The sequence below is a fragment of the Haematobia irritans genome, chromosome 2 (assembly GCF_050003625.1).
Source record: "Haematobia irritans isolate KBUSLIRL chromosome 2, ASM5000362v1, whole genome shotgun sequence".
Taxonomy (NCBI): domain Eukaryota; kingdom Metazoa; phylum Arthropoda; class Insecta; order Diptera; family Muscidae; genus Haematobia; species Haematobia irritans.
The window spans coordinates 221885586-221911845 of NC_134398.1; the positions used below are offsets into that span (position 1 = coordinate 221885586).

The following is a 26260-nucleotide window of genomic DNA, read 5'->3' on the forward strand; positions in this document are numbered from 1 at the left end:
GAAGGGATATCGGTCTGTACGATTCACCTTTGCTCGAATCTTTGCCCGGTTTCAGTAGTGGAATCACCCTTCCCATTTTCCAGACATCGGGTATAATGTGTGATTCCAAAGACAAATTGAGGAGTCTGGTCAGGTACTCAACTCCCAGTATTCCCAGATGCTTCAGCATTAGCATTGAAATTCCGTCAGGGCCCAGCGCCTTAGATGGTTTCGCGCTGTTGATGACATTGGTAACTTCGGCTGCAGTAAATTGTGGTGTGTCATCGGCTCGGAGACCACGTACACGACGGGTGGCTCTCCTTTTCGCTCTATCACTCTCGGGATGCTCGACAAACTGTCGGTTGAAGTATTTGGCGCACCTCTTCGGATCAGTCACAGTTACGTCGCCAAATGTGACTGAAATCCCATCATCCCTTGTGGAGGGGTTCGAGAGGGCTCTAACTGTTGACCACAATTTACCAGTTCCTGTTCCTAAGTTACATTGCTTCAGGTGCTCTAACCAAGTGTTCCGCTTGTGCTCGTCGACTATCTTACTAATCTCTAGACTGTCAGGTTAGGTTAGGTTAGGTGGCAGTCCGATGTATCAGGCTCACTTAGACTATTCAGTCCATTGTGATACCACATTGGTGAACTAAACACGGTAACACTTGTCGATGGCAAGGTATCATAAAACTTCTTAACACCGTCTTCTAAATTATAAGTTAGTCCACACGTGGTATATATTAAACAAAAAACTAAGGGCCTATTAAATACGTATATAATTCAGTTTGACAAAATTTTCTCTAGAAATAAAATTTTGACAACATTTTCTCTAGAAATAAAATTTTGACAAAATTTTCTATAGAAATAAAATTTTGAGAAAATTTTCTATTCAAAACAAATTTGACAAAATTTTCTATAGAAATAAAATGTTGACAAAATTTTCTATAGAAATAAAATTTTGACAAAAATTTTTATAGAAATAAAATGTTGACAAAATTTTCTATAGTAATAAAATCTTAACAAAATTTTCTATAAAAAAATTGTTTCTATAGAAATAAAATTTTGACGAAATTTTCTATAGAAATAAAATTTTGACGAAATTTTCTATAGAAATAAAATTTTGACGAAATTTTCTATAGAAATAAAATGTTGGCAAAATTTTCTATAGAAATAAAATTTTGACAAAATTTTGTATAGAAATAATATTTTGACAAAATTTTGTATAGAAATAATATATTGACATTTTCTATAGAAATAAAATTTTGACAAAATTTTCTATAGAAATAAAATTTTGACAAAATTTTCTATAGAAATAAAATTTTGACAAAATTTTCTGTAGAAATAAAATTTTGACAAACTTTTCTGTAGAAATAAAATTTTGACAAACTTTTCTGTAGAAATAAAATTTTGACAAAATTTTCTATAGAAATAAAATTTTGACAAACTTTTCTATAGAAATAAAATTTTGACAAAATTTTCTATAGAAATAACATTTTGACAAACTTTCCTATAGAAATAAAATTTTGAGAAAATTTTCTATAGAAATGAAATTTTGGCAAAATTTTCTATAGAGATAAAATTTTGACAAAATTTTTCGATTTTGACAAACTTTTCTGTAGAAATAAAATTTTGACAAACTTTTCTGTAGAAATAAAATTTTGACAAAATTTTCTATAGAAATAAAATTTTGACAAACTTTTCTATAGAAATAAAATTTTGACAAAATTTTCTATAGAAATAACATTTTGACAAACTTTCCTATAGAAATAAAATTTTGAGAAAATTTTCTATAGAAATGAAATTTTGGCAAAATTTTCTATAGAGATAAAATTTTGACAAAATTTTTCGATAGAAATAATATTTTGACAAAATTTTCTATACAAAAAAATTTTGAGAAAACTTTCTATAGAAATATTTTGAGAAAATTGTCTATAGAATTAAAATTTTGAGAAAATTTTCTATAGAAATAAAATTTTGGCAAAATTTTCTTTAGAAATAAATTTTTGATAAAATTTTCTAAAGAAAAAAAATTTGAGAAAATTTTCTACAGAAAAAAATTTTGACAAAAATTTCTGTAGAATTAAAATTTAAAGAAAATTTTCTATAGAAATAAAATATTGGACAAAAAATAAAATTTTCTATTTAAAAAAATTTTAAAGAAAATTTTCTATAGAAATACAATTTTGACACAATTTTCTGTAGTAATAAAACCTTGACAAATTTTTCTATAAAAATAAAACGTTGGTAGATTATTTTTGGCTCGAGTTGGAACCATGATTATGAACCGATATGGATCAATTTTTGTGTGATTGGGGATCGGCTATATATTCTATAGACCGATATGGACCAATTTTGGCATGGTTGTTAGTTAGATACCATATACTTATACCTCGTACCAAATTTCAACCGGATCGGATGAATTTTGCTTCCAAGAGGCTCCGGAGGTCAAATGTGGGGATCGGATTATATGGGGGCTATATATAATTATGGATCGATATGGGCCAATTTTTTGCATGGTTGTTAGAGACCATATACTAACACCACGGATCGGATGAAATTTGCTTCTCTAAGAGGCTCCGCAAGCCAAATCTGGGGGTCGGTTTATATGGGGGCTATACGGAAAAGTGGTCCATTTACAATACCGTCTGACCTAGGTTAGGTTAGTTGGCAGCCCGATGTATCAGGCTCACTTAGACTATTCAGTCCATTGAGATACCACATTGGTGAACTTCTCTCTTATCACTGAGTGCTGCCCGATTCCATGTTAAGCTCAATGACAAGGGACCTCCTTTTTATAGCCGAGTCCGAACGGCGTTCCACATTGCAGTGAAACCACTTAGAGAAGCTTTGAAACCCTCAGAAATGTCACCAACATTACTGAGGTGGGGTAATCCACCGCTGAAAAACTTTTTGGTGTTCGGTCGAAGCAGGAATCGAACCCACGACCTTGTGTATGCAAGGCGGGCATGCTAACCATTGCACCACCGTTTGACCTACATCAATAACAACTACTTACGCCATGTTTCAAGCATGTTTCGTTCGGAAGTTAGCGTGATTTCAACAGATAGACGGACGGACATGCTTAGATCTATTCAGAATTTCACCACGACCTAGAATATCTATAATTTATGGGGTGTTAGAACAATATTACAAACGGTGGGTGGAGGGTATAAAAAATATATATTGGTAACCAATTGATAGCAAAGTGTTACGGTATGGTCACACCGTGCACATATTTGACAGAAATAAAAAAAAAATAATAACATCGTCAGTTACAAACCAGCAAACAGTTTTAGCTCATATAGAAGGATTATATTTCAAAGCCGTTATCCAGAAATAAATTTAATGCTAATTCTGTACAAATATCTCCCCAGGGTGGCCTTACTTTTACACAAGCATGCTTGTCAATCAACTTGCAAAATTTGAAATTTTCAAATTTTTCGTTTACTGGATAAAAACATTATACAGTTTGTCAAGAAAGTGTTTTGACAATGGGATAAAAATTATGTTTTGTTCCAAAATTATAATGAAATTTTAAAAAAATATTTTATTATGTATTTTGCAAAGTATACATACGTACACAGAATTAAAAATTTAATAAAATATTTAATATTTCAATTATTTCTAGAATTTGAAATATTTGGCAATGTCAAAAGACTTTCTTGACATACTGTATTTCATGTTTGTCTTTGTAAATGGGCTTGCTAACTACTTTCCTTTCCATTTGTCTGGTATACCAAAAACAAAAAAGATTTTGGAAATACTCATAATCAAAATTAAATTTATTTCATTAATCAAAAAAAACAATTGGTAAAGAGAAATCTATTTCCAAGATTTTCAATCCAAGTTTCAAATGTTGCTCTAACCTTTTGTTAATTTGCTTTAAATTGTTAATATTAAAAGAATAACGATAATATATACAAAAACAAATCATTAAATTTCATTAAGCCCTTAATCATTTCACAAGAAAAATAAAAATAAAGAAAATACATACATTTCAGATACATAAAATTTTAGTAAGTATCAATGGTTGACTTTAGAAAAAATACAAAGGGTATTTGAATATAAAAATTCTATTTAGAGAAAAACAAAATAATTATCTGATATAAAAAACACCCACAATTCCAAAAAATTTTGTAATACTTTAAAAATTCATATGGACAAATGATCATTAAAAAAAAAACAAACACCCACAATGTAAATTTTTTTTTATAACAACTTATAATATATTTTTAACAATTGGCTTTAAATAAATTTAATTGTGTTTTTTTAATAAACATTTTTTTTATTTACAACATTTTTATCACAATCAAAATACCATCGATTATTTCTACATTAACATTTTATATCCTGCAATCATATCTATAGCGAGTTACCCATACGCCCGCCTACAATGGCTGATGCTGTGCCTGCTTCTTGGTGGAATCCTCCTTGCTGCGATAAGAGTCTTTTGGTGGGAACGTTTAAACATGGCTGTGAAATGTATCGTATTATGCGTTCCGATCCTGCTCTATGTTTTGCTGCTCATGTCGGTGCAACAGCCGAAGAGACAACTGTAGCAAATTTGCCAATGTAAGTTAACTGACAATTCAATATATAAAAAGGAAATTAGGAATTAAGGAAGACTAAAAGATTTTTAACATTGCCACGAATACAAGAACGTCAAATGTCTAGTTTTTGAATTACCACCAATTAGGGATATAAAAGTCGAATAGTAGTAGAAGACTTTTTGTAATTTTTAAAATCGTCTCAACGACTTTAGAATTTTTTGAAACTCGTGCCAAATGGGTTTTTGATGTTGGTCAACTTCTATAGTGCCATGAATAACATACAAGAACGTCAAATGTCTAATTTTCAATTATTTTATAGTAATCAAAATCTTTTTATAGTGAACCAAGACGACTAATCGATCTTTTTCGAAGGAGTCGAAATGTAGAACTTGAATTGAAAGTAGAATGTCTGATCCAGCGATCGATCGCATCGTAAATAGTCCAATTTTCGATAATCGCCAAGGTCGAATGTAGACTTTTTCGGATTTTAAAAATGTTGAAAAAGTCAAAAAATTATGTTATTCATATTCGAAAAGTCAAAAAAAAAAAAATGGAAAAAAAATATTTTTGCAAAATTATAAAGTAGATTTTCCAAATTTAAAAAAAATGGATATTTTTCAAATTTTGAGAAAATAAAATAAATGGAAAAGTTGACGAAGAAATCGGAAGGAAGTAGCCTTTCAAATTTTGAAACACACAAAAAAATTTAAGAAATTTTTTCCAATTAAAGTCTTAATTGAGTTTTAAAAAATATTCAATTATAAATTTAATTGATTTAACAAATTTTTTAATTGAAACATAAATCAATCGCAATCAATTAATCAATTAATTTTATAATTGACTTTCAGATACTATCATTTCTGTGATTGAAGACATTTCAATTAAAACTTAATTGGATCAATTAATTTCGTGATTGAAGACAAAAAAATATATTTTGTGTCCCCTCATACTTTTTAAAATTAAAAAAAAAAATAAAAATTCGATTTTTCCCTAATTTTGAAAATGTTTACTCTCATACCATAGGCCAATTACGTGAACCGATTTTTTGTCCAGAGTTCGAATAACTAGTTAATATTTCAAAATTGGAAAAAGTTTAAAATTTCGATTTCCGAAAATTTTCACCGGTCACAAGAGGCCGTTTTTTACAAAATTTTAAGGAGGCTGAAATTGGATCCTTTTCGAAAAAGTCCAATTGAAAGAACAATGTGATCCAGCGACCGAAATTCGCATCGAAAAAAAGTCCAATTTCAACATTCGACCTTGAAGCAGATAAAAAGCTTCAAGGTCGAATGTTGACTTTTTCGAATTTTTAAAATGTCGAAAAGTCAAAACATTTTGAAAAGTTGAAAACAAAGAACAATTGGCAAAAATTGTTTTTTTTTCTCAAATTCCAAAAAAACGCTTTTTGAAAATTTTCCAAGTTTTAAATCGATTTTTCCAGAGTTCGAAAAATTAATTTTTCAAAATTTGGAAAAGCCTAAAGATTCGATTTCGGCGGCATGAGTGCGCTATTTTACAAAATTTAAAGGAGGCCGAAATTGGGATTTTCATTTTTTTTAAACGGTGAGATTTTTGTCTTATTTTAATTTATGGTTGCAAAATTTGATATTCTTCTTTTTGACTGATCGAACTTTGGTAAAAATTCGGAAAACAAACTCCGAAATTGAATATGAAAATTTTCATTGGCGGCAAAAGTCCGCTTATTTACAAAACTTTAAGGAGGCAAAATTTGGATTTTTTCATAATTTTTAGAAGTAAAACGGTGGGATTCGTATTTTAATTTATGGTAGGCAAAAGTCGATATTCTACTTTTCGAGATTAATCGAACTTTGTTAAAAAAAAATTCGGAATACAGACTCTCCGAAATGTTATATGAAGCTAATAGACTTTTCAATATTTCTAATACCGACCTTCGATGGTAATCAAAATCGGCTAATGGATTTACAATTGCCTATGGAAAAAAATCAAAATATAAATTTTGTAGATTATACAAAATTTTAATTATTTATTTTAGTCATCGTTATTAAAGAACAACAACAAAAAACCTCATTTCATGAAATCATAACTCGCCATATCCCAAGATTTTAGTAAATGCTACTCTCAATCCAGCTTCTTGGCAGATTTATTTTGAACCTAAATGTATGGTGTTGACTATACTTCTCTATAGATGTTTTTGTATTTTGTTGGTTTTCTTTTCCTGTGTGACTTTTGCATGATTTTAATTTTTAATTTGAATTTCGGAAATGATTATCATTTTTTTTCAAGAAAAAAATCGTAATAATTGTTTTTTCTCCTTATTTTATGCGATATACAGCGTTGAAGATGATGCCAATTCTAAACTAGATGCCGACAATGATGAAGTTGATGATGATGGCACAGCCACCAAAGACTCAGATTCCACCAAGTTGACATCGTTGGGCGAAAAAGATAAAGATTCCTTAGATCCACCCGAACGTCCCAGCTCTTCGGGTAAGAAACGAAAATTGGCGAAAAAGGCTAACGCTGACGAAGCAGCTACAGTCGTTGTTACCGATAGTGCTGAGGATGATAAAGCCGAAGAGGAGAACAAGAAGCCAAAGGCTAAAGTTGGAGCAAAAGGTAAAAAGAAATCCGATGAAGAAGATAAACTATCGTTAGTCGATGAGAAGGATGATGAAAAATTGTCCAGTTCATCTACAAACGATTCAAATTCTTCGGATAAAATTTCGGATGCAAAAGCAACAGATGAAAAGAATGATGATGATGACGATGAAAAGGCATCAGCAGAATCTGTTAATGCTGACAGTGGTACCACTACTACTACTGCTACTGCAGGCGATAAGTCTGAAGCTGAAGCCCTGACCACAACAGATAGTAGTGACACTGTAGCAGCAGTAACTGATTCCAATTCTATGGATGCTACTGTATCCGAGTCTGGAGCTACAACTACAGCCGCTGGTGGAGATTCTCCTATTGAGGCAAGCACAACAACGACTGAAACTGTTAACGTTGACGAAGCCTCTTCAAATTCGGCCTCAAATATGGCCAAAAATACATGTACTACCACCACCATCACCTCAACCACCACTACTACCAATACATCATCCAATACATCTTCTACTATTACTACCACCACCACCACCTCATCAACCTCAAATGAGCAAACGCAAAATGATACAGTTAATACAACAACCAACAACCCATGTTTAGGCTTAGATGAAGAAGAAAGTGTGGCAGGTTCTTATCCACCCACACAAGCTCCTGTGGATGATAATTCGGCTACATTATGGCCATCAATGCAAGATTTAAATACGCGTTTAAGGCGTGTCATAACCGCCTATCAAAGGAACTACAAAAAAGAGGAACTCAAACAACAACAAAAGGCCAAGGTAAGTTGTTACCAAAAAAATTTAAAATCTCTATTGAATGAATACAAGCAATATATTCAACATACATAAGACTTGCACATTTTTGGTAAATTTGAAAAGAAAAACACAAACATTGGAAAATTGTATGAATTCATATTAATTTCAACTTGAATTCAAATAATTTTCTAATGTCCATGATTTATTAGGAAATTTTCTTTTGTAATCTAAATAATAAATAGAAAAAGTAGCTTTCTTTTTGTCGAAATTTTTATTTGGGTATTATGTTGTAATTTGGCTGTAAACTTTATAAGTTGTAATTTGTAATGTTGTACAAAATTTATTTATTTATTTAAAATTGTCTAACTTAAAATGTGCAAATTCTATCATCATTGTTGACTCATCCTCACATGATTCTCTACACACCCTTATACTATATTCTAACTATCTTAATCTGATCAACGATTGGCTTCCATAATCTTTTGGATAATAACCTAAAATTTAAAAACAAAATTAATAAATAACCAAATATTGTCATATTTTTTTGTGTAGTAAAGTAGTAATGTAGCAACGTAATGTCATCCTATGGTAAAACTCCGATGAGTAATGTATTGTATTAAATGCAAACTTGTACTTTTCTTTAAATTATGTATGATAGTCATATAATGTAGAGATCGACTGAGAACCTACTACTTAACTAGAATATTCAAGTTCAACCAAAACCGAATTGCTAAATCAGTAAATCTGTACAAATCAGTATAGATCAGATCTTCACAAATCAGTAAAGGACACTGAGACAAAAAGTAATGTGTAAATCGTTAATGATCACTTTTTCCCAAGTTGAGTCCTTTTTTTCATAAGCAGACACGCTCACTTTCACATGCGGTAAAAGCAACGAGTTTAATCTGGCTGAAGTTTCAACAGTAACTGTTTACGAATTTATGGAGCCTTGCATACATAGGGTCGTGGGTTCAACTCCAGTTTCGAACGAACCACAAAAAGTTTATCAGCGAAGGATTATCCCCTCTCAGTAATGCTAGTGACATTTATGAGTGTTTCAAAGCTTCTCTAAGTGGTTTCACCGCAATGTGGAACGCCATTCGGACTCGGCTATAAAAAGTAGACCCCTTTGTTATTGAGCTAAACATAGAATCGGGCAGCACTCAGTGATAAGAGAGATGTTCACCACTGTGGTATCACAATAGACTGAATAGTCTAAGTGAGCCGAAAATATCGGGCTGCCACTATATCTGACCTGAACTATTTACTATTTTAATGTAGATCCGTTAGGATTTAACAATTCTTGAATCGAATTCATGCCCACTAGGTCCATTATGATTCCTCGGGGTGATCTCTTCGAGATCTTATGTCTGCATTGCCCAAGGCCTTTAGAGGACCTTGACTGTCGATGAATAAACTGCCTGAAAGATATTGCAATCGCTTGTTACGACTCTCGTATTCCTAGTTCACTACAAGGGAGCCACCGTGGTGCAATGGTTAGCATGCCCGCCTTGCATACACAAGGTCGTGAGTTCGATTCCTGCTTCGACCGAACACCAAAAAGTTTTTCAGCGGTGGATTATCCCACCTCAGTAATGCTGGTGACATTTCTGAGGGTTTCAAAGCTTCTCTAAGTGGTTTCACTGCAATGTGGAACGCCGTTCGGACTCGGCTATAAAAAGGAGGTCCCTTGTCATTGAGCTTAACATGGAATCGGGCAGCACTCAGTGATAAGAAAGAGAGAGAGAGAGAAGTTCACCAATGTGGTATCACAATGGACTGAATAGTCTAAGTGAGCCTGATACATCGGGCTGCCACCTAACCTAACCTAACATAGTTCACTACAATAAATTCCGCTACCAGTTATTCGTTCATTTTAGGTCCATCTGTATACATATCGTTAGCTCAATGTGTAAAGGTGCTAAGTCAAACTTTTACAAAAAAAAAATGGATTAAGATGCAGATTGACAGATAAATCAAAAATACATAGTTTACCAAAAAAATTAATAAATATCTGTTTTTATCTCTGTTTGGTAATAATGTGTAAATGTGCTAAGTCAGCACCTGTTAAATTACACGTGTTTTAAGTTGAGTAGGCTTTGCCAAAAAAAATTTAATAGTAATTTTTTGTGTACGATTTTCTGGAAAGTTTACTATTTGTATTGAAAGCATTTATGGTAACTACATTTACAGTTTTTTTTCGAAAATAGGTTTATTTCACAATTTATTAAGTTTTTTGTCTCTCCTGCAAAATTTCAAAAATTTGACTTAGCACTTTTACACTTTAAGCTAACGATATTCATACTTGCATAATTCGGCATACGGTGATAAACATGCTCAGTAACCATATAGTCAGTCTCTCTATTACGCTCAACAAGAAGTTCCGTATGCTTTTCAGTGTATCTAAGCGAGTGTCACCTCTGTTGTTTTCTTTATGTTGCAATCGAGTGGGCAGACTTCCATCACTACCTCTAAAGTGGCAATGGCTGTGGTGCTCATAGTGGCTTTCATAATAATAAGTCCTGTTCTATTTATCCTATTTATTTTCGATATTTGATTCTGCTGGTTCGCGATTGTCTACCAAACATTGCAGCTCTATGTAGCTACAGGTGTTATAACAGCAGTATAAATCCGATTAAAAAGGGAAGGACACATTTCGCTACGTTCCCCGATTATTGACAAGAGTATAATGCCGTTTAGGTCTTCTTTATGCGGTCTGCGGTATTTTCCATACAGTTCAGTTTAGGGTCTAAGAGAACTCCCAATTACCTTGCTGATTTCGAGAGACCAAACTTAGTCCCTTGAAATTCAGGAGCTTTATATCCAATGATTTTCTTCTTCTAATAAAGAGTAGTATCTAGTGTTTTTTTCCAAGGTTCATACCCAATTCTCATCACCTGATCCAGTCTAAAAGACATTGTAATGCCTCACTCAACATATCCAGGAATTTTCTCGATACCAATATTACGATGTCATCCACGTACGCCACTACCTTGATTAAGGTTTAACATTTTTTTAGATAACGTAGCACTAACGGAGCTTCATGAAATTGGGGTTTAGTCTATTCGGTGCGTTGTGATACTACAGTGCTGAACTTCTCCCTTATCACTAAGAGCTGTCCCATTCCACGTTTAACTCCAGCGGTGAGGCTTTCTTACTTTCCCCGATTTTGCAGAATTGACTTAAATCGATTTTAGTTATGACCAAAATCGATCTATGAATTTCACACTCGAACGTCGTACAAGATTAATTAGAAAATTCCTCTAATAGTAAATTTCAAAACAATTATCATTTTTATTATTGATAGGGATTACATTTCTGATAAACGAGCAACTTTGGGATTATAATTATTCTTCATAAAAAAAGTATCTAATGAACACTTGAATTTTCCTTAATAGATCAGCCGTCAAAAATCTTTTGAAATCTTTCAAATAATAAGGAATTGATAGTTATGAAGTAGCATTTTCCAAAATATTAAATTGAAAATTCGTCATATTTTAAATTGAAAAACTCGAAAAGTTCAATTTTTCAAAATAGAAATATAAATGTGACTTGAAGTTTTAAGAAAACTTTGCACTATTTAATTTTCTAGCCATCATTGTCATATCTGTTTATTGGCATTTATTAGACGTATAAGTAAAGTCGATTTCTGGGAGCCACCGTGGTGCAATGGTTAGCATGCCCGCCTTGCATACAAAAGGTCGTGGGTTCGATTCCTGCTACGACCGAACACCAAAAAGTTTTTCAGCGGAGGATTATCCCACCTCAGTAATGCTGGTGACATTTCTGAGGGTTTCAAAGCTTCTCTAAGTGGTTTCACTGGAATGTGGAACGCCGTTCGGACTCGGTTATAAAAAGGAGGTCCCTTGTCATTGAGCTTAACATGGAATCGGGCATCACTCAGTGATAAGAGAGAAGTTCACCACTGTGTTATCACAATCGACTAACTAACCTAACCTAACCTAAAGTCGATTTCTAATTACGCAAAAATGTCCAAAAAGGGTAAAATCAAAAAGAATTTGGTTGATTTTGTCGGCAATAGAATACCTAGAAATTTGTATTGCCACACTTATGAAATTAGTTGGCTTTGGCGCCGTCTTTTTTTCATATTTGTCAAACCCAAAATGTAGCCCTAAGTGTTTAGTTTTCACAGTTTCGGATATTCACAAACTACTGTTTGCTTGTAATGCGAAAAATCGGTACAGCGTAGTCTTCAGAAAGCTATAGACTATAGACATTTATATTTTTCCCAGGTTAATTCTATGGCATTTCAAGCAGGTCCTGCATTTTGGGGCTCTGTAGGTATTCGTTAGATCACTTTTGCAAATAATTATTACCGAAAACATTCGTGTTGTTGTAGAATTCCAACTATTTTTGCTAGATAGGTATTTCACTAATAAAACGAGTGTTGTCGAAACTCTTGCTGCAAACTACTTTACTACCCATGGAATACAACGATATTTATTTCACACAATTTCCAAAATTGTACTCCCCCCTCTTCCATCAACATAAAAATCCAAACACACACACACACACATCCATACTCATATCAATCTATGGCCATTCTGAATAAAAAAAACGGAATTTTCTTAAAACCTCCCTTAACCTTCCATTAAAAACAGCTTCAAGCGTTGGTCTCTTCGACGCCACCTTTATCGGTACCTACGACACCTACATTACAATCGATGCAAATGCAAATGCAGAATGCTGCTGCTGTTGCTGCTGTGGGCGGCATTGGCGGCAGTGGTGGTCCAACAACTCCTCAAGATCCTGGTAGTCGTAGTCTACAATCGTTAATACAATCGAATAATAATTCCCTATCGACGGGACCAAGTACATCGGCAGCAGCCGCTGCTGCTGCGGCAGCGGCACAAAATGCCGTTGGAGCTCAAAATGTTAATGTCTCAACGTTGCAACATCAATTGCAACAGCAACAACAACAGCAAACTTTACAACAACAAACATTGCAACAACAGCAACATCAACAACAAGCCTTGCAACAACAGCAATCGATGCAGCAGCAGCAGCAACAACAACAGCAGTCTTTGCAACAACAACAGCAACAGCAGCAACAACAGGGTAGTGTAGCATCGGCTGCTATAGCTGCCCTAACCTCAACACCAATGCCCACAGCAGCTGATATTAGCCTAATGCTGAGCATATTGAATACAACCGATGTTAGTCAGTTGGCTAATTTGGATATCAATAAACTGGCCATGTACTTGGTTAGTATGAATAATGTAAATTTTCGTTCCAAAAAACAAAATGAATTATTATTATTTTTTTGTTTTGGTGTTCTTTTATAGTTTTTGACCTTTTTTTGTTGCTTTCACTTACACACATATTCATGCATTACATACATATACTGACATTCAACAAAATCGCACCTCATTGTACCTCCGCTTTCTTTACCCATTCACTAATTGTTTAGATTATTTTCATCTAGAAGGTTTCGAGTTGCCTATATATAAAATTTACAACTAAAGGAATAACTTCAAAATTTGTTATTTTGGGGGTAAATTAAATATTTGTACAATATCGGGCTTTTTTAAACACAGTGTGCGACGACATGGAATCGGGCAGCACTCAGTGATATGACTGTGGTATCACAATGGAGTGGGCTGTCTCTACACTTAATCTAACCTGTATATAAAATATCGGAAATAAATCCTAAAGCCCTAAGTTCTTAAAGTAATGCGGTCTCCAAATCGGAATCGTCGCAGAAATATTTGTGGCCAAGAGCTGCATATCGATTAGAGGCAATAAATTGAAGACTTTAAATATCAAGGTCCTGCTCCCTTTCGCCTGGAGCAATAAACTTCTGAATACATTTTCGACGTTTATTCTAGGACAGAGAAGGACGATGCCAACTTATGTCCCTTAATTTGGGCATTCGACTCGGCAAACTTGGGCCGACTAATTTTTGTCATTTGACGCCAATTATTATAATATTACAAAGACTAATCAAAATGTAACCTAGAGTCAAGATGGTGTTATACAATGAGTTATAGGTTCTATCCCAGTTTCGCCGAAAAGTTTTTCAGCGATGGCTTAACTCTCACTCACTAGTGCTGGTGATATGATATATATGAATTCTAATCGAGCCTAGGCTGTCGACAAGCATTCAGAAACCTTTACTAGAACTGCGAACTTTCATAGCTCGCAGGAACAGAATCAAATCGATTCCATTAAAACGTCTATCACACAATGGTTTAGCCAATAAAAAAAAAACTTTGAATTGGTCGAATTTTCAATTTTTTTTTTTCAAATAGGAAAGTTTCGACTTTTCGTCTTTCAAAAATCAACTTTGGAATAATCGGTTTTTGCAAAAGTCAATCCAAATTCGATTTGTCGACTTTTGCGATTATTAAAAAAATCTAATTTTGACAAAAGGGTTCACATCGCTTTCCCCTTTCAAAAGTTGATTTTCGACTTTTTCATGCCTATTCCGCCATAAAAGGTTTGAGGTTATGTATGCTGCAAACTGTATCGAAACAGCGAATTTCCAACATATTCCAAAAATCTGAAAAAATAATGCTTCGAATATGTTCACAAATTCTTAAAATTTAGATTAGACACTTTTGACCTATGCGGTGATCGAAATTTGATCAAATGCATACTTGGCGTTGAAAATAGACTGATCTGTTGTAGTCAAATTCAAGATTTTCGAAATCTTAGAAAGTCAAAAAAAAAAGGCACGAAAAGTATATACGAAAATAAAACAATGAAAAGTATATATAATTTTTTTCGAGGCTTTCTATTTCTTGTGCAAAGATTGTATACCCATATCCAATAATGTCCATGTCTGAAAAAATAATTTTATTGTAGAATAAAATGCAGTTAGCCCCTTATTGTGTTATTTATTATAGATTTTAGATTAAAAATCTATACCATTCGTATAATTTTGCTAATTTTCATTTAAATCATTTAAAAGTTGTTCACTTATATTAACATCACTCATCTGTTTTAACCGCATGTTTCATATAAATACGTAGTTGTCACTAATGTTTTCTTTAAATACTTTGTCAAACCGAACTTAGCGACGAGATATATTGTTAACATAAATTATCTTAATCCCCCAAAAGTATGCAATATGAAATGAAATTTTCTAACGACGTATGTAAAAAAATTGTCTTGAATCGGGAAATTCCACTGATCCAACAAATTTTTAAATGAAAATTTTTCAACCACAGAAATGATAGTATCAATTACCAATTCCAGTTGAAAAATTAATTGATTCAAATAAAAAATTAATTAATCCAATAATTAAATTAATTGTACAATTTTTTTTGTATTTGATTTTAGTTTTAATTAATAAATTAGTTGAACCAATAAAATGTTTAAATGAATAGTTTTCAAAATTCAATACCAAATACAAATTTGAAAATATTTTGATATTTTTTTCTAGACATATCCAAAGACAATTTTTTTAATTTATGGTCTAATCCCTTAGTAATACGAACATTTAAAAAATTATGCATTCTGTTAATTTTTTGAACGAAATGTTCTCCATTTTCGGTTTGACATTGTATTGCGTTTAATTTAATACCACTCTTATTTTATATTAAAAAAAATTAAGTATTTTTTACATATTTTAAATATATTTATTATATTATTCTATAACTGAAACGGTGAATTATAATATCTTGCAAATATTTATCTCATGAAATATCCTTTTATTGATAAGTACATATACATACATATATGATTTAAATGTGATAACAAATTGAAAAAAAAAAAACTCAGCAAGTATGAGTGGCGTAAGTAAATCACTTTAAAACACAGAAAATAGTGAGCGTATTATACACGTGAAATTCACAATACGTGTTTTTTATTATAAAATAAGTAAGGGAAGTTTATTACATCTTTGAAAAATATTATAGCAAATGATATAATAGTCCGACGAAAAGTTTTATTATTACAATTATGGGTACCCCATGGGAATTGGTGCAAAATGTTTTAGGTTATCTCCATTTTTAATTAATCGGTTTTTATCGCTCTAAAATCGGAAAAAATAGAACAATATGATTATTTTTATCGACGTGTTATTTTTATATTTTTTGTAATATACTATTGTGATAATTTGTCCCTCTCTTCTTGTACTGTATCATCATATTTTTCCACTTTTTTATCCTCTAAAGAATTCCCAATCTTGTGTCCGCCTGATAGTATATAGTAATCACATTTTTATTTTGGCAAAAATCTACAGTGTCTTATTTTTATGCATATTTCGACTGCGACTGCATTTCATTTGAAAAAGGATTCATATAACTTAAAAACGGTTTCATTTGATTTCTAAAAGGTTTCATTTGATTTGAAAAAGGTTTCATTTGAAATGTAAAATGTTTCATTTGAAATGCAAATTGCACATTGTCGAAAAAGTTTCATTTGAAATAAAACAGGTTTCATTTGATTTAAAAATGGTTAATTTAATTTGAAAAAGTTTTCATTTAAAGGTGAGTACTAGGCTCGAGTTTTGTCGCTAAGTAAAAACTAAATCAGTAAAAAAGGCATAAAATTATGCATATTTGTTGCAAATGTTATTATAACTTGATGGGGAATAGCCCAAAGCAAATTTTCACAATGTTGGTATACCTTAAAATGAATTATTAAATTAATAATCCATTTTAAGGAATACAAACTTTGTTAAAATTAGCTTTGGGCTATTCCCCATCAAGTTATAATGAAATATGCAACAAATATGTATAATTTTATGTCTTTTTTACTGATTTACTGAAAGATTGAATCTGAAAACTTTCAATTCAAAATTTTTTTAATCACGCAATCAACTTTTTAATCAAACTCAGAAGACTAATGGTGTTTTCTTTTCTAAAAAAAAGTGATTTGTCTTCATTTAGTCTGTACAGAGTGCGCATTTTTCAAATTTTTCCAGCAACCTTAAAAAATCCTGTCTATTCATCGGGCAGAAAAGAATTCAAAGGAGGAAACAGGGCAATCGCAGCACTCTCGTTTGTCGGCAGTGCTGAAAATGTCCGTAATTTGCCTCTATGCGTGGCACTATTTTCGCAACAGAATTCAAAGCCTTTTCACACTTTTGCCTGTTTTGCCTGTTTTTTAGAAAAGAACCTAAACCTGGACAAATGCAAAAAAATGTACGCATTTTTTACAAGAAAACGCCATAAATCAGTTAAAAAAATTGTGAAATTTGTTTGTGAAATATCATTACAATTTTAATACGAGCTTATTGGACATAAAATATTGAGGAATTGATTGATTATGAAGCTATTGAAAAGAAGACGCCAGATACCAAACCACAAGCCTGACTAGACATATGTTTCTTTGATGGCTAATGCAAGTCTCCATAGTCTTTAGTGTAGATCTGGCGGGTTGAGATGATTTAATTTGGGTCTTATATGCTAGTTTCCTAAGAAAATGACATACGATAATTATTCCTTCCAAATTCAACCATTTTTCACCACCACTGTGCATCATCTTCTCATATAGCTACACTGAAATAAATACTTACATGATATTAAAGATTTCGCAACCTAAATTTTAGGATGCGAAATTTACAAAATATTAAGGACAAATAATGAAATTTTAATTAAAATAAAGTTTATAATCTTTGCTTCAAAAAATTTTTTTTCATTAAATTTATGACACAAATTTTGTAAATTTGCGTCCCTCCGTTAAAGTCACATGCCTTTGAACTTAGGCTAATTTTACTTAAAGTAAAGAAACACATTTTTGATTTAAAGAAATTGTCCTTAAATTAACTGAAATATTGAAACTTCAGATTTAAGATAAAAACGCATCAAATATAGGCTAAGACTTATTTTGAGGATTTAGCGTCTTTGGTTTAAAGTTTTTTTTTTTTGAATTAAGAAAACATTTTTTACTTTGAAATATGCGTTATAATTTAGATTTTTAAACTGACATTTGTTTGTACGTGAGTACCTTTATTAATAAACCACGAAAAAAGAATGAAAATTTGATAAATGAGATCTGTATCCTAATTTTAATTTTATTGGTCCTAGATTTAAAGCCAGATAGGTCGCCAGATAGGTAAAATGTCTTTATTTTAAAGAAGCCGCATCTATGGCTCGGAATCAATCGTTAAAGGAAGGTCAAAATCTTTGGATCCAAGTAAACTTTTTTTTTTTGAGTGTACAATTCCTTAATCTTATTTTTGATTTTGATTTGTTACTGCACTAATACAACAACAAATCGAAATCTATTTTTGGAGGCATTGACGAATTCACCTGATTGACGAACGATCACACAATGTATTTTTTTTCTATTTTTTTAAATTAAAATTTTATTTGAAACAATCAATTTTTTAATCAAACTAAAAACACTAATAGCGATTTCGATTGGGAAAAAAGGTGCAACATTCTCGAAATTGATAGCAAAATATGAAGGACCTGTGATAGATTTTGGATCCTGTATCTCTCACAATATTAGGAATTAACAATAACTTTGGAATGGCGCTATCATTTGGTCGAAAATGCAATGAGGAAAAAGGTAGGGTAACACCAAGGCAACATATTTTTTGCGAATCGAAAACGCCATAAGTCTGCTAAGAAAGTGATTGAAAGTAGTTTTTAATTAAAAAATTAATGGGAATTTGTTAATGAAATAAATTAACAGTGATTGATATTATCATGTTTATGATTGAATACATTTTAATTAAAAAAATAATTAAAAAAAAAATACTACATATTTCAGCCATAGCTAGGAAAACCTCAAACACAATAGAGTTATATGCCCATTCCGTGCACATACTCATCATAGTTCGGAAGCAAATGTTCCACAATAGACTCCTCGAGGAGTTGAATCAGGGCCTAAGGGTATGGTCACACTAGACAAATATTTGACAAAAATCAAAAAAGAATGCCTCGCCACATTCAAATCAACGTTACGAGAGAAGTATTTTCCAAAACGGTATCCCGATTTTTCGTAAATGGTCATGGAAAAAATTTGACACTCTATTTGGTCAAATATTTGCCTAGTTGTGACCACAGCCTAAGAAATTATAAAATTCGATAGTTATTACATAAATAAATGTTGATGATCTCCCAGGCTGAGCGTTGAACTCGGAAGCTTTCGTTTCAAAGTCAGAGGCTCGCGCTCTGTGATGCCCATTGGTGTTTCTTAATAAAATGTTATTGAAAAATTAGCTATTTCGATTTTAGGAATTTATATCAAATCATTGTTAGAGTTCAATTAGTTTCGAAACGAAAACACCCCATGTGATAGTGGTCAAGAGATATTACAATCAGAAAACTTTCTCCTAGCGATTAGAAGTAGTTACATTTTAGCACAAACTGCATATGTATGATTTTTCAACTTTGCTAAATATTTGTAACGCGAAAGATACATTAAACCGCCCTTTATTCATGTAAAAGTCTAGTCGAAGGATGGCCTTTTGCTTTCAACTCCAATTCCGACTACAGATGCAATTTTTTTTAAGTTTACCTTTGTTTGTGATTAACCCCGTGAGCCTTTGCGCTGACAGTAGGCGTTGTAACAATTCGGTGATTCATTTACATTTACTCAAATTTATAGTGATAAAGAATACTTTTTTATCTATACAATTTCCCATAATATTCCCACAATATCCCGTACAGTTTCTAAAACATAACCCTGTTTCATGCCTGCCTATGTGAATCAAAGGAAAAAATCAATTGAAGTCTATTAATACAAATATTTATACTTAAAAAAAAGGATGCTCGTCGTCGTCATCGTTCTCTCTCATCATATTTTGCTAGATGTAAAACGCCTGCTCATTTACCGTTTGTGACTCAAAACAGACGCTCAAACAACAACAACAACCAAACAAGAAGCATATCAAACAAATGAGGAAGAACAGAGAAAAAAATTGGTCCTCTTACATTATATGTCGTACGTATGTACAGACATACGTACATCACCCACCCAAACACACACACACGTGCATATGTATATTAGTCGAGACAACGGCGAGAAAGTGAGGAAGAATGAAGACGGTGACGGAAATACAAATTCGCATTTTTCTCACAACGAAAAGCGACGGTGTATTACTTTTTCCACCCCCAAAAATAAGAATTTTTAGATAAAAATTTGCAAAACCTCAATCTGTGTGTGTGTAAACGTGTGTGTCATTACACCAGCCGGAATCGAAATGAGTAAAAATGTAAAGGAAAAAAATCGAAACAATACAATGAAGTAAATTTTGTTTTTGGGTTCCCTCTTCTCACAAAAATAAAAAACCCCTAAAAGTATACACTTTTTCTTGGCGGTAAAGGATATAAATAATAGCAAGAATTATGGAGGGGGGATTAAGAAGGAATGCATAACAAATTTCTGGTCGTGTACCAGGGGCACGTTCGTTTAGTTATTCTCTATTATGCGGCACCGTCTCAGCATATAAAGGTTCAATAGAGTTGATTTCTTTTGCTAAAGTATATGTAGAGAGAGAGGTGTTTCTTAGGCAATTCGTCACTAACGGGTAATACAGAGTATTATAGGTTCATGCGTTTGTATGTAACTTGCAAAAGAATCAGTCTGAGATCCACTTAGGGATTGTAATTAGTATCCAAAAAATGCCTTTTTAATTTAGTATTAAAAAGGCAAAATTTTCAAATTTTTGAAAATCAAAATGATGTAGTTCGGGCTTGGAGACGTTCTTAAGAATTTTCGTATATTTGAATTTTCATTTTAAGGTGGGTACTATGTTCGGTCTTCGAGTTGAAAATCACTTTATTTATGCGATTACTTTTCCTGAAATGATCAAAATTATAAATGAAAACAAAAATATTCGTGCAAAGTCTTGCCGAAATCTAGAACAACTGCGCATCAATTGACTCAATTTATCTACTTTATATTGAACTGTTTTAATAAAGTAACCGCGAAAATTTCGACGCGAAAAGTGAACATAGTACTTACACTGAAAAAAATATTGTCGTGAGGTCAAAGATTTCATGTCTTTAAAATACGAATGCAAATTTTGCTTAGCATAGAAGACGCATTTCTCTAATATAAAGTTTTTTTCCTTGTCCACAAGTCGATGAACTTTTCAATGAAGTCGTATTGTCTTTATAATTAAGTGATTTCACTTAAAAATGGGTATCATAACATGAAAGAAAAAATGTTTGGGCTAAGGTCAACTTGACTTTATTAATTCAGAAAAATTCTTCAAATTTAATGAAATTGTCTTTAAATTTGTTGTCTTTTTGCGTCTTGACTACAAAGCAAAAAATCGTTCAAATATAGGACATGTTTTTCAACACTTTAGTTTAAAGACGTTTTTTACTTGAAACTTTTTTACTGGAAGTCGAGTCTTAATTTGGAAAATAAAGTTGTCGTTATCTCCTTCTTAAAGGACTTTAATAGCATATGAAGAAAAAAAGCTGAAAATGCGAAAAATTAAAATTTGCTTCCTAGATGCAAGTACACAAAACCGAAATTTAAAAGAGAATTGTGTCTTAAAAGTATCCTTACTTGTATTCTCCGCTTCTTTGGCTCGGAATCAATACCAACATTTTTAAAGTAAAGACAAAATCTTTGGAACAGGGCATGCTTTTTTTTTCAGTGTACCTTTAAGATTAAATTTAAAGACTTTCGATAATTGAAAGACGATTTGTCAATGACTGTTATACTATATTTGTCAGTATGTTTATAACGCATAGAAATATTGATCAAACGAAATTTGTTTTTAAAGAAAATTTTTACAATCAAAACATAATGTCGTTTGTCTAAAATTTCTCTCCTCAGAAAAGAAATACTTTCCTTCAGTATATACAATCAAAAAACCAGGTTTTTGAAACTCGAAAATAAAAACGTTCTTTTTTCAAAACCGGTGGACGGTGTTTTTTGAAATAAAAAACTGGCATAACCGATCCAACCGGTTTTCAAAAAAAAAAAAAAATCACAAAATATAAACGAAATAAGAAATTCAATCATTTATTAAAAATTGGACACAATTTGTTTCAAATGTACGTTGTGTCTTTGATTTCATTGCAGTTTATTAAAATACTTAGATTTAATTGTCTAATTGCATTAAATTACCAATGAAAATGAAAATCTAAAAACCGAAAGCCGGTTTTTGAGGCCTTGAAAACACCGGTCCCCCGAAAATGAGGTTTTAACGAAAATCGACAATCGGTGTAAGAGGAAAAACCGGTCCACCGGTTTTGATCATTCTATATACAATGCACTAAGGACGTATAGTCCGACAACTTCCATAAATGAAAATTAGAATAAAATTAGTGTTTACAAATTTTTGTTTATCGATTTTAAACCGAAACCCGCTTTTAAAAAATAAATTTTCGGTAAAAGTCGGTTTACGGACTTTAAAAAAAAAAGATAGTTATTACAACATCCTACTGTGAACCCATAAAGTATACAATATATATTCCTACTCGTGGTGAAATTCTGAGTCGAACTATCTATGTCCGTTCGTCCGAACGTGCGCCTTTCTATTTAAATCACGGTAACTTTTGGATAAATTGAGATATCCGCTTAAAACTTAGCACAAAGACTTCTTATAGATAGCTGGGTATTGCATATTGGACATATCGGACTATATAACAGGTTGGCTGATAAGTCCCCGGTCTAACAAAGAAAAACACATTTTTTTTGTCAAAATTCGTTTTGAGCACTGAGCACTTCCGATTTAAAAAAAATAATGGAAATGAAGACATGCCATGTGGCAGAGGAATCAAAACCGGTGGACCGGTTTATCTTTTTACACTGGGTTGTCGAAAATCCCTTTTTTCTGTGAACCAGTAGAACCGTTGTTTTCAAAGTCTTAAAAACCGCGTTTCGGGTTTTATGTTTTCAATGTGAAACTGACAATTTGATATGAATTATAGGCAGCGTTGCCAATTTAGCTTTTTTCCCGCTAGATTTGGCTTTTTTTGAAGACGTTTAGCGGGAAAAAAATGCATTTAGCTTTTAGCTTTTTTTCTGGTTTTTTTTCATGACCCTTTTAGCTATTTTTGGCTTTTTTATTTTCGACATGTTTCTATTGAAATATGGATAAATCGGCGTTTTTATCTAAGCCTTGCTGCAAGTATAAGGGTTTCCATATATTTCAAAGCTCAGTTGAAACATTAATAATGAGTCTAGCCATTATGCGGGCATTTTTGTAGCAAATACACCTTGTAAAGTTTTTTCATTATATACATAAAAGTTATCGTAAACTTTAAATCTACTATTACCATACAAATTTGTTAGATAAACTGTCAGTAAATTATTGGGAATATTATCATTTGACTCGTTTATCCTTTTTATGTTATTATAGTATTCTAAAGTTTTTACGATATTACTAAATTAAAATAGTAGATGTGAATAGCTTTGTGCACTGAAAAAATACGAACGCGAATTTTGGTTATAATAGCATTTGTGAATTTCTTTTATATAAACTGTTTTCCTTGTCCAAAAGACGATAAAGTCGTTTTGTCCTTATAATTAAGTGATTCAACTTAAAAATGGGTATGTTTTCATGAAAGAAGGAAGAATTAATGAAATAGTCTTTAAATGTGAGGAGTTTTTGCATCTTAACCACAAACCAAAATAGCGTTCAAAAAGAGAAGATGTTTTTCAACACTTTATTTTAAAAACGTATATATACAATAATTTCTACTTGAAGTCGAGTCTGAATTTGGAAATTTAAGTTGGCGTTAGCACGTTTTTAAAGCACTTTGATAGCTCATGAAGAAAAGGAAAATGTTTTTACTGGGAAATGTAAACTATAGGTATTTTCTACAATTTAAATAAAAGTAATGTATTTCGAATTTTTCACAATTTCAAAACCAAACTAAAATTTTATTTAAAAAAATGACAAATCATTTTTTTTACCAAATCCAAAGCATGCTTAGATCATTTAATATTTTAAAATAACAAGTAAATAAAATAGAGGTGTTGGGAAGGTAGCTCCCACAAAACGAAGGACTTCCAGTAAAAAATTTGTGATAGTAATCAAAATGTATCGAATACGCAAACAGAGCTAAATGCCTTAGATATTGTTACAGTCTCACAGAAGTGGAATTAAAATGAAAATAATATGCATTGTAAGTGAAATAAGGCCTTTAAATTTGTTAAATTTCAATCAAAAATGTGACTTTTGATACAAAAAAATTTAGCTTTTTTTCTAGCTATTTTTTTAGCATTTTTTAGCTTTTTTAGCTATTTTTTTGGGCAAATCTAGCGGTTTTTGGTGAAACAATTCTGGCAACGCTGATTATAGGCAATTTAACCCGGGATATTCCCACAAATCTGCTATAAAAACCACTTTCAAATGCATCACATGTATGAATTAAAAAAAAAAAACTTGTGTTCATTTCCCTGCCAACATTTGGGTGATAGTTTTATCGCCTTTCGCTAAGATGTCACTATTTCGGATCGCCAGGAAGTTTTCTGTTAGTAAAATCTCAAGCACAGCAACAATAAAAACAACTATCGCGTGGGGTGTTTCCGTTTCGAAACCAATTCGACTCCAACAGCGATCAAAAATCTAAATATAGACTCCATACATACATAAAATAACTATCGCTTTTCTAACAACTTTTAGTCACTGGTTCGATTCCCCGAGAACACTATCGCGTAGTGGGACATTTGTTCCCGAACGGGGAACCTAATTCGATAAGAAGATGATATCGCCTGCGAACGTTTTATCTTCCGCGGCGAAACTACTTCGATACACTTTCGATAGAAAATGTTTGCAGGGTTTCTACAAAAATATTCAACTCATTTTTAACGGTGATTTTTATGTCAACAAAATTAGAAATTCTTTTCAAATTACGCATTACTATGATTTTTGGGGAAACCCGGTTGAACCGGTAACACTTATTTGTTTTGAGAAATATCGTCTACCGGTTTGGGATAATAGCCCTATTTCTTAAAACCGGGAAACCCCGAGCTTTTGATCACTCTATTGGCAAAGGGTATAAAATATTCGGTTCTGCCTAACTTTTATCTTAAATTTCTTAGCAAAGACCATAGCGTCTAGCCTCAGAATGCGAAAGGGTTGTTGTTTACCGAAAGGTTTTTTCATTTACACCTTTCTAATACTGGTCGTTTTCTAATTTTCAACATATCGAATGCTGTTGTTAGTGGCTTTGACCTGGGGAAGTCAATACGGATTTGTGGTAATAATATCAATCACAATTCTTCATATCTCATCTAATTTCGCATATGTACATACTGGAATAACCAGTGTGTTCCAGTAGCAATGGCTTGTTGATTTTTTAAGGGGTAAACCAATTTCCTTTTTATTTCTCCCAAAATGACAGCAACCTCGGCCATTTATACTATAGACCCTTTGAAAAGGGCCATAGAAGTAAGAGGTGGTAGTGTTTGTCGCGTTGGTGGTTGGATTTGTATGTGCTTTTCCTTTTTCACGTTTCATATTTTGGTGGGATTTATTGAATTTTTCTGAATAGTAGATATACAATATTGAATATATCTTGGAACCTTGTTGTTGGCTTGCTGGCTGACACACAGAATGGCAGGCAGTGTGATGTAAATGAAATGACGTTGATAATTGTCAACTAATGTGTTTAAGTTTTCTCTCTCTCTCTCTCTCACACACACACACTTTGTCTTGCTCTCTTTCATTCTTTCCGCCACCTATTTGGGTGGTTGTATGCATCAAAAAGAATATTTTGTTTGCTCCTTTCCAGGACTACTATCATCACAAACATAAGAAGGGTAGTAGAAGTATTGGTTTGACTGTACTTTATAGATTAGAAGAAGGGGTGTAAAATATGTAGTAGATGGCTACGATAGCAAGGCTGAGCATATTTTAAATCATTAATTATAGATTTTTTTTTATTTGTACTTGCTGTAGTAGTAGTTTTGTCCTTCTCGATGTTGGCATATGATTTTGGGATTGCATACCAGGATGATTGGCGAGGTAATTTTGCTCTCATCAGAGATGTGTGTGTGTGTATGCCTGCGTTTTCTTAAATTAAATAACATTGGGAAATGACTTTGTAAAAAAAAAAAATTTTGCTCATGTATAAAGATTTTAAAAAATTCGTACGAATTTTGTACAACCTTTACACTTGAACTCATGTTAGCTTTGTTTCAAATAAAATAAAAATTTTGCTCATGTATAAAGACTTTAAAAAATTCGCACAAACTTTAGGGGTTCCAAAAAATTCGTGCGAATTTTGTACAACCTTTACACTTGAACACATAATTGCTTTTGCCAATTGCCAAATAAAATACATACATTGCTCAAGCGTAAAGGTTTCAAAAAATTCGCGTCATTTTTTTTTCCAATCTTTACAAAATTTTTGTTTTATTTCGCTATGTTGTTTTTTCGATTGTATTAAATTCCTAAAATATATAAAACAAGTAAGGAAAATCTAAAGTCGGGCAGGGCCGACTATATTATACCCTGCACCACTTTGTAGACCTAAATTTTCGATACCA

General features: G+C 32.2%; 1 protein-coding gene across 16 annotated transcripts in view; it reads left to right on the plus strand.

The window, feature by feature from the left end:
• Nucleotides 1-26260, plus strand: part of kis (chromodomain helicase DNA binding protein kismet) — a 108428-nt gene that overhangs the window by 48051 nt on the left and 34117 nt on the right. For 8 of the 16 annotated variants that reach the window (XM_075297527.1, XM_075297526.1, XM_075297531.1 and 5 more), the window contains exons 9-11: nucleotides 4351-4554; nucleotides 6847-7900; nucleotides 12499-13116. In XM_075297527.1, the coding sequence (XP_075153642.1) occupies nucleotides 4351-4554; nucleotides 6847-7900; nucleotides 12499-13116 (1876 nt within the window). The remainder of the gene's footprint in view (nucleotides 1-4350; nucleotides 4555-6846; nucleotides 7901-12498; nucleotides 13117-26260) is intronic. The other 8 variants (XM_075297535.1, XM_075297540.1, XM_075297536.1 and 5 more) reach the window with 4 other exon arrangements.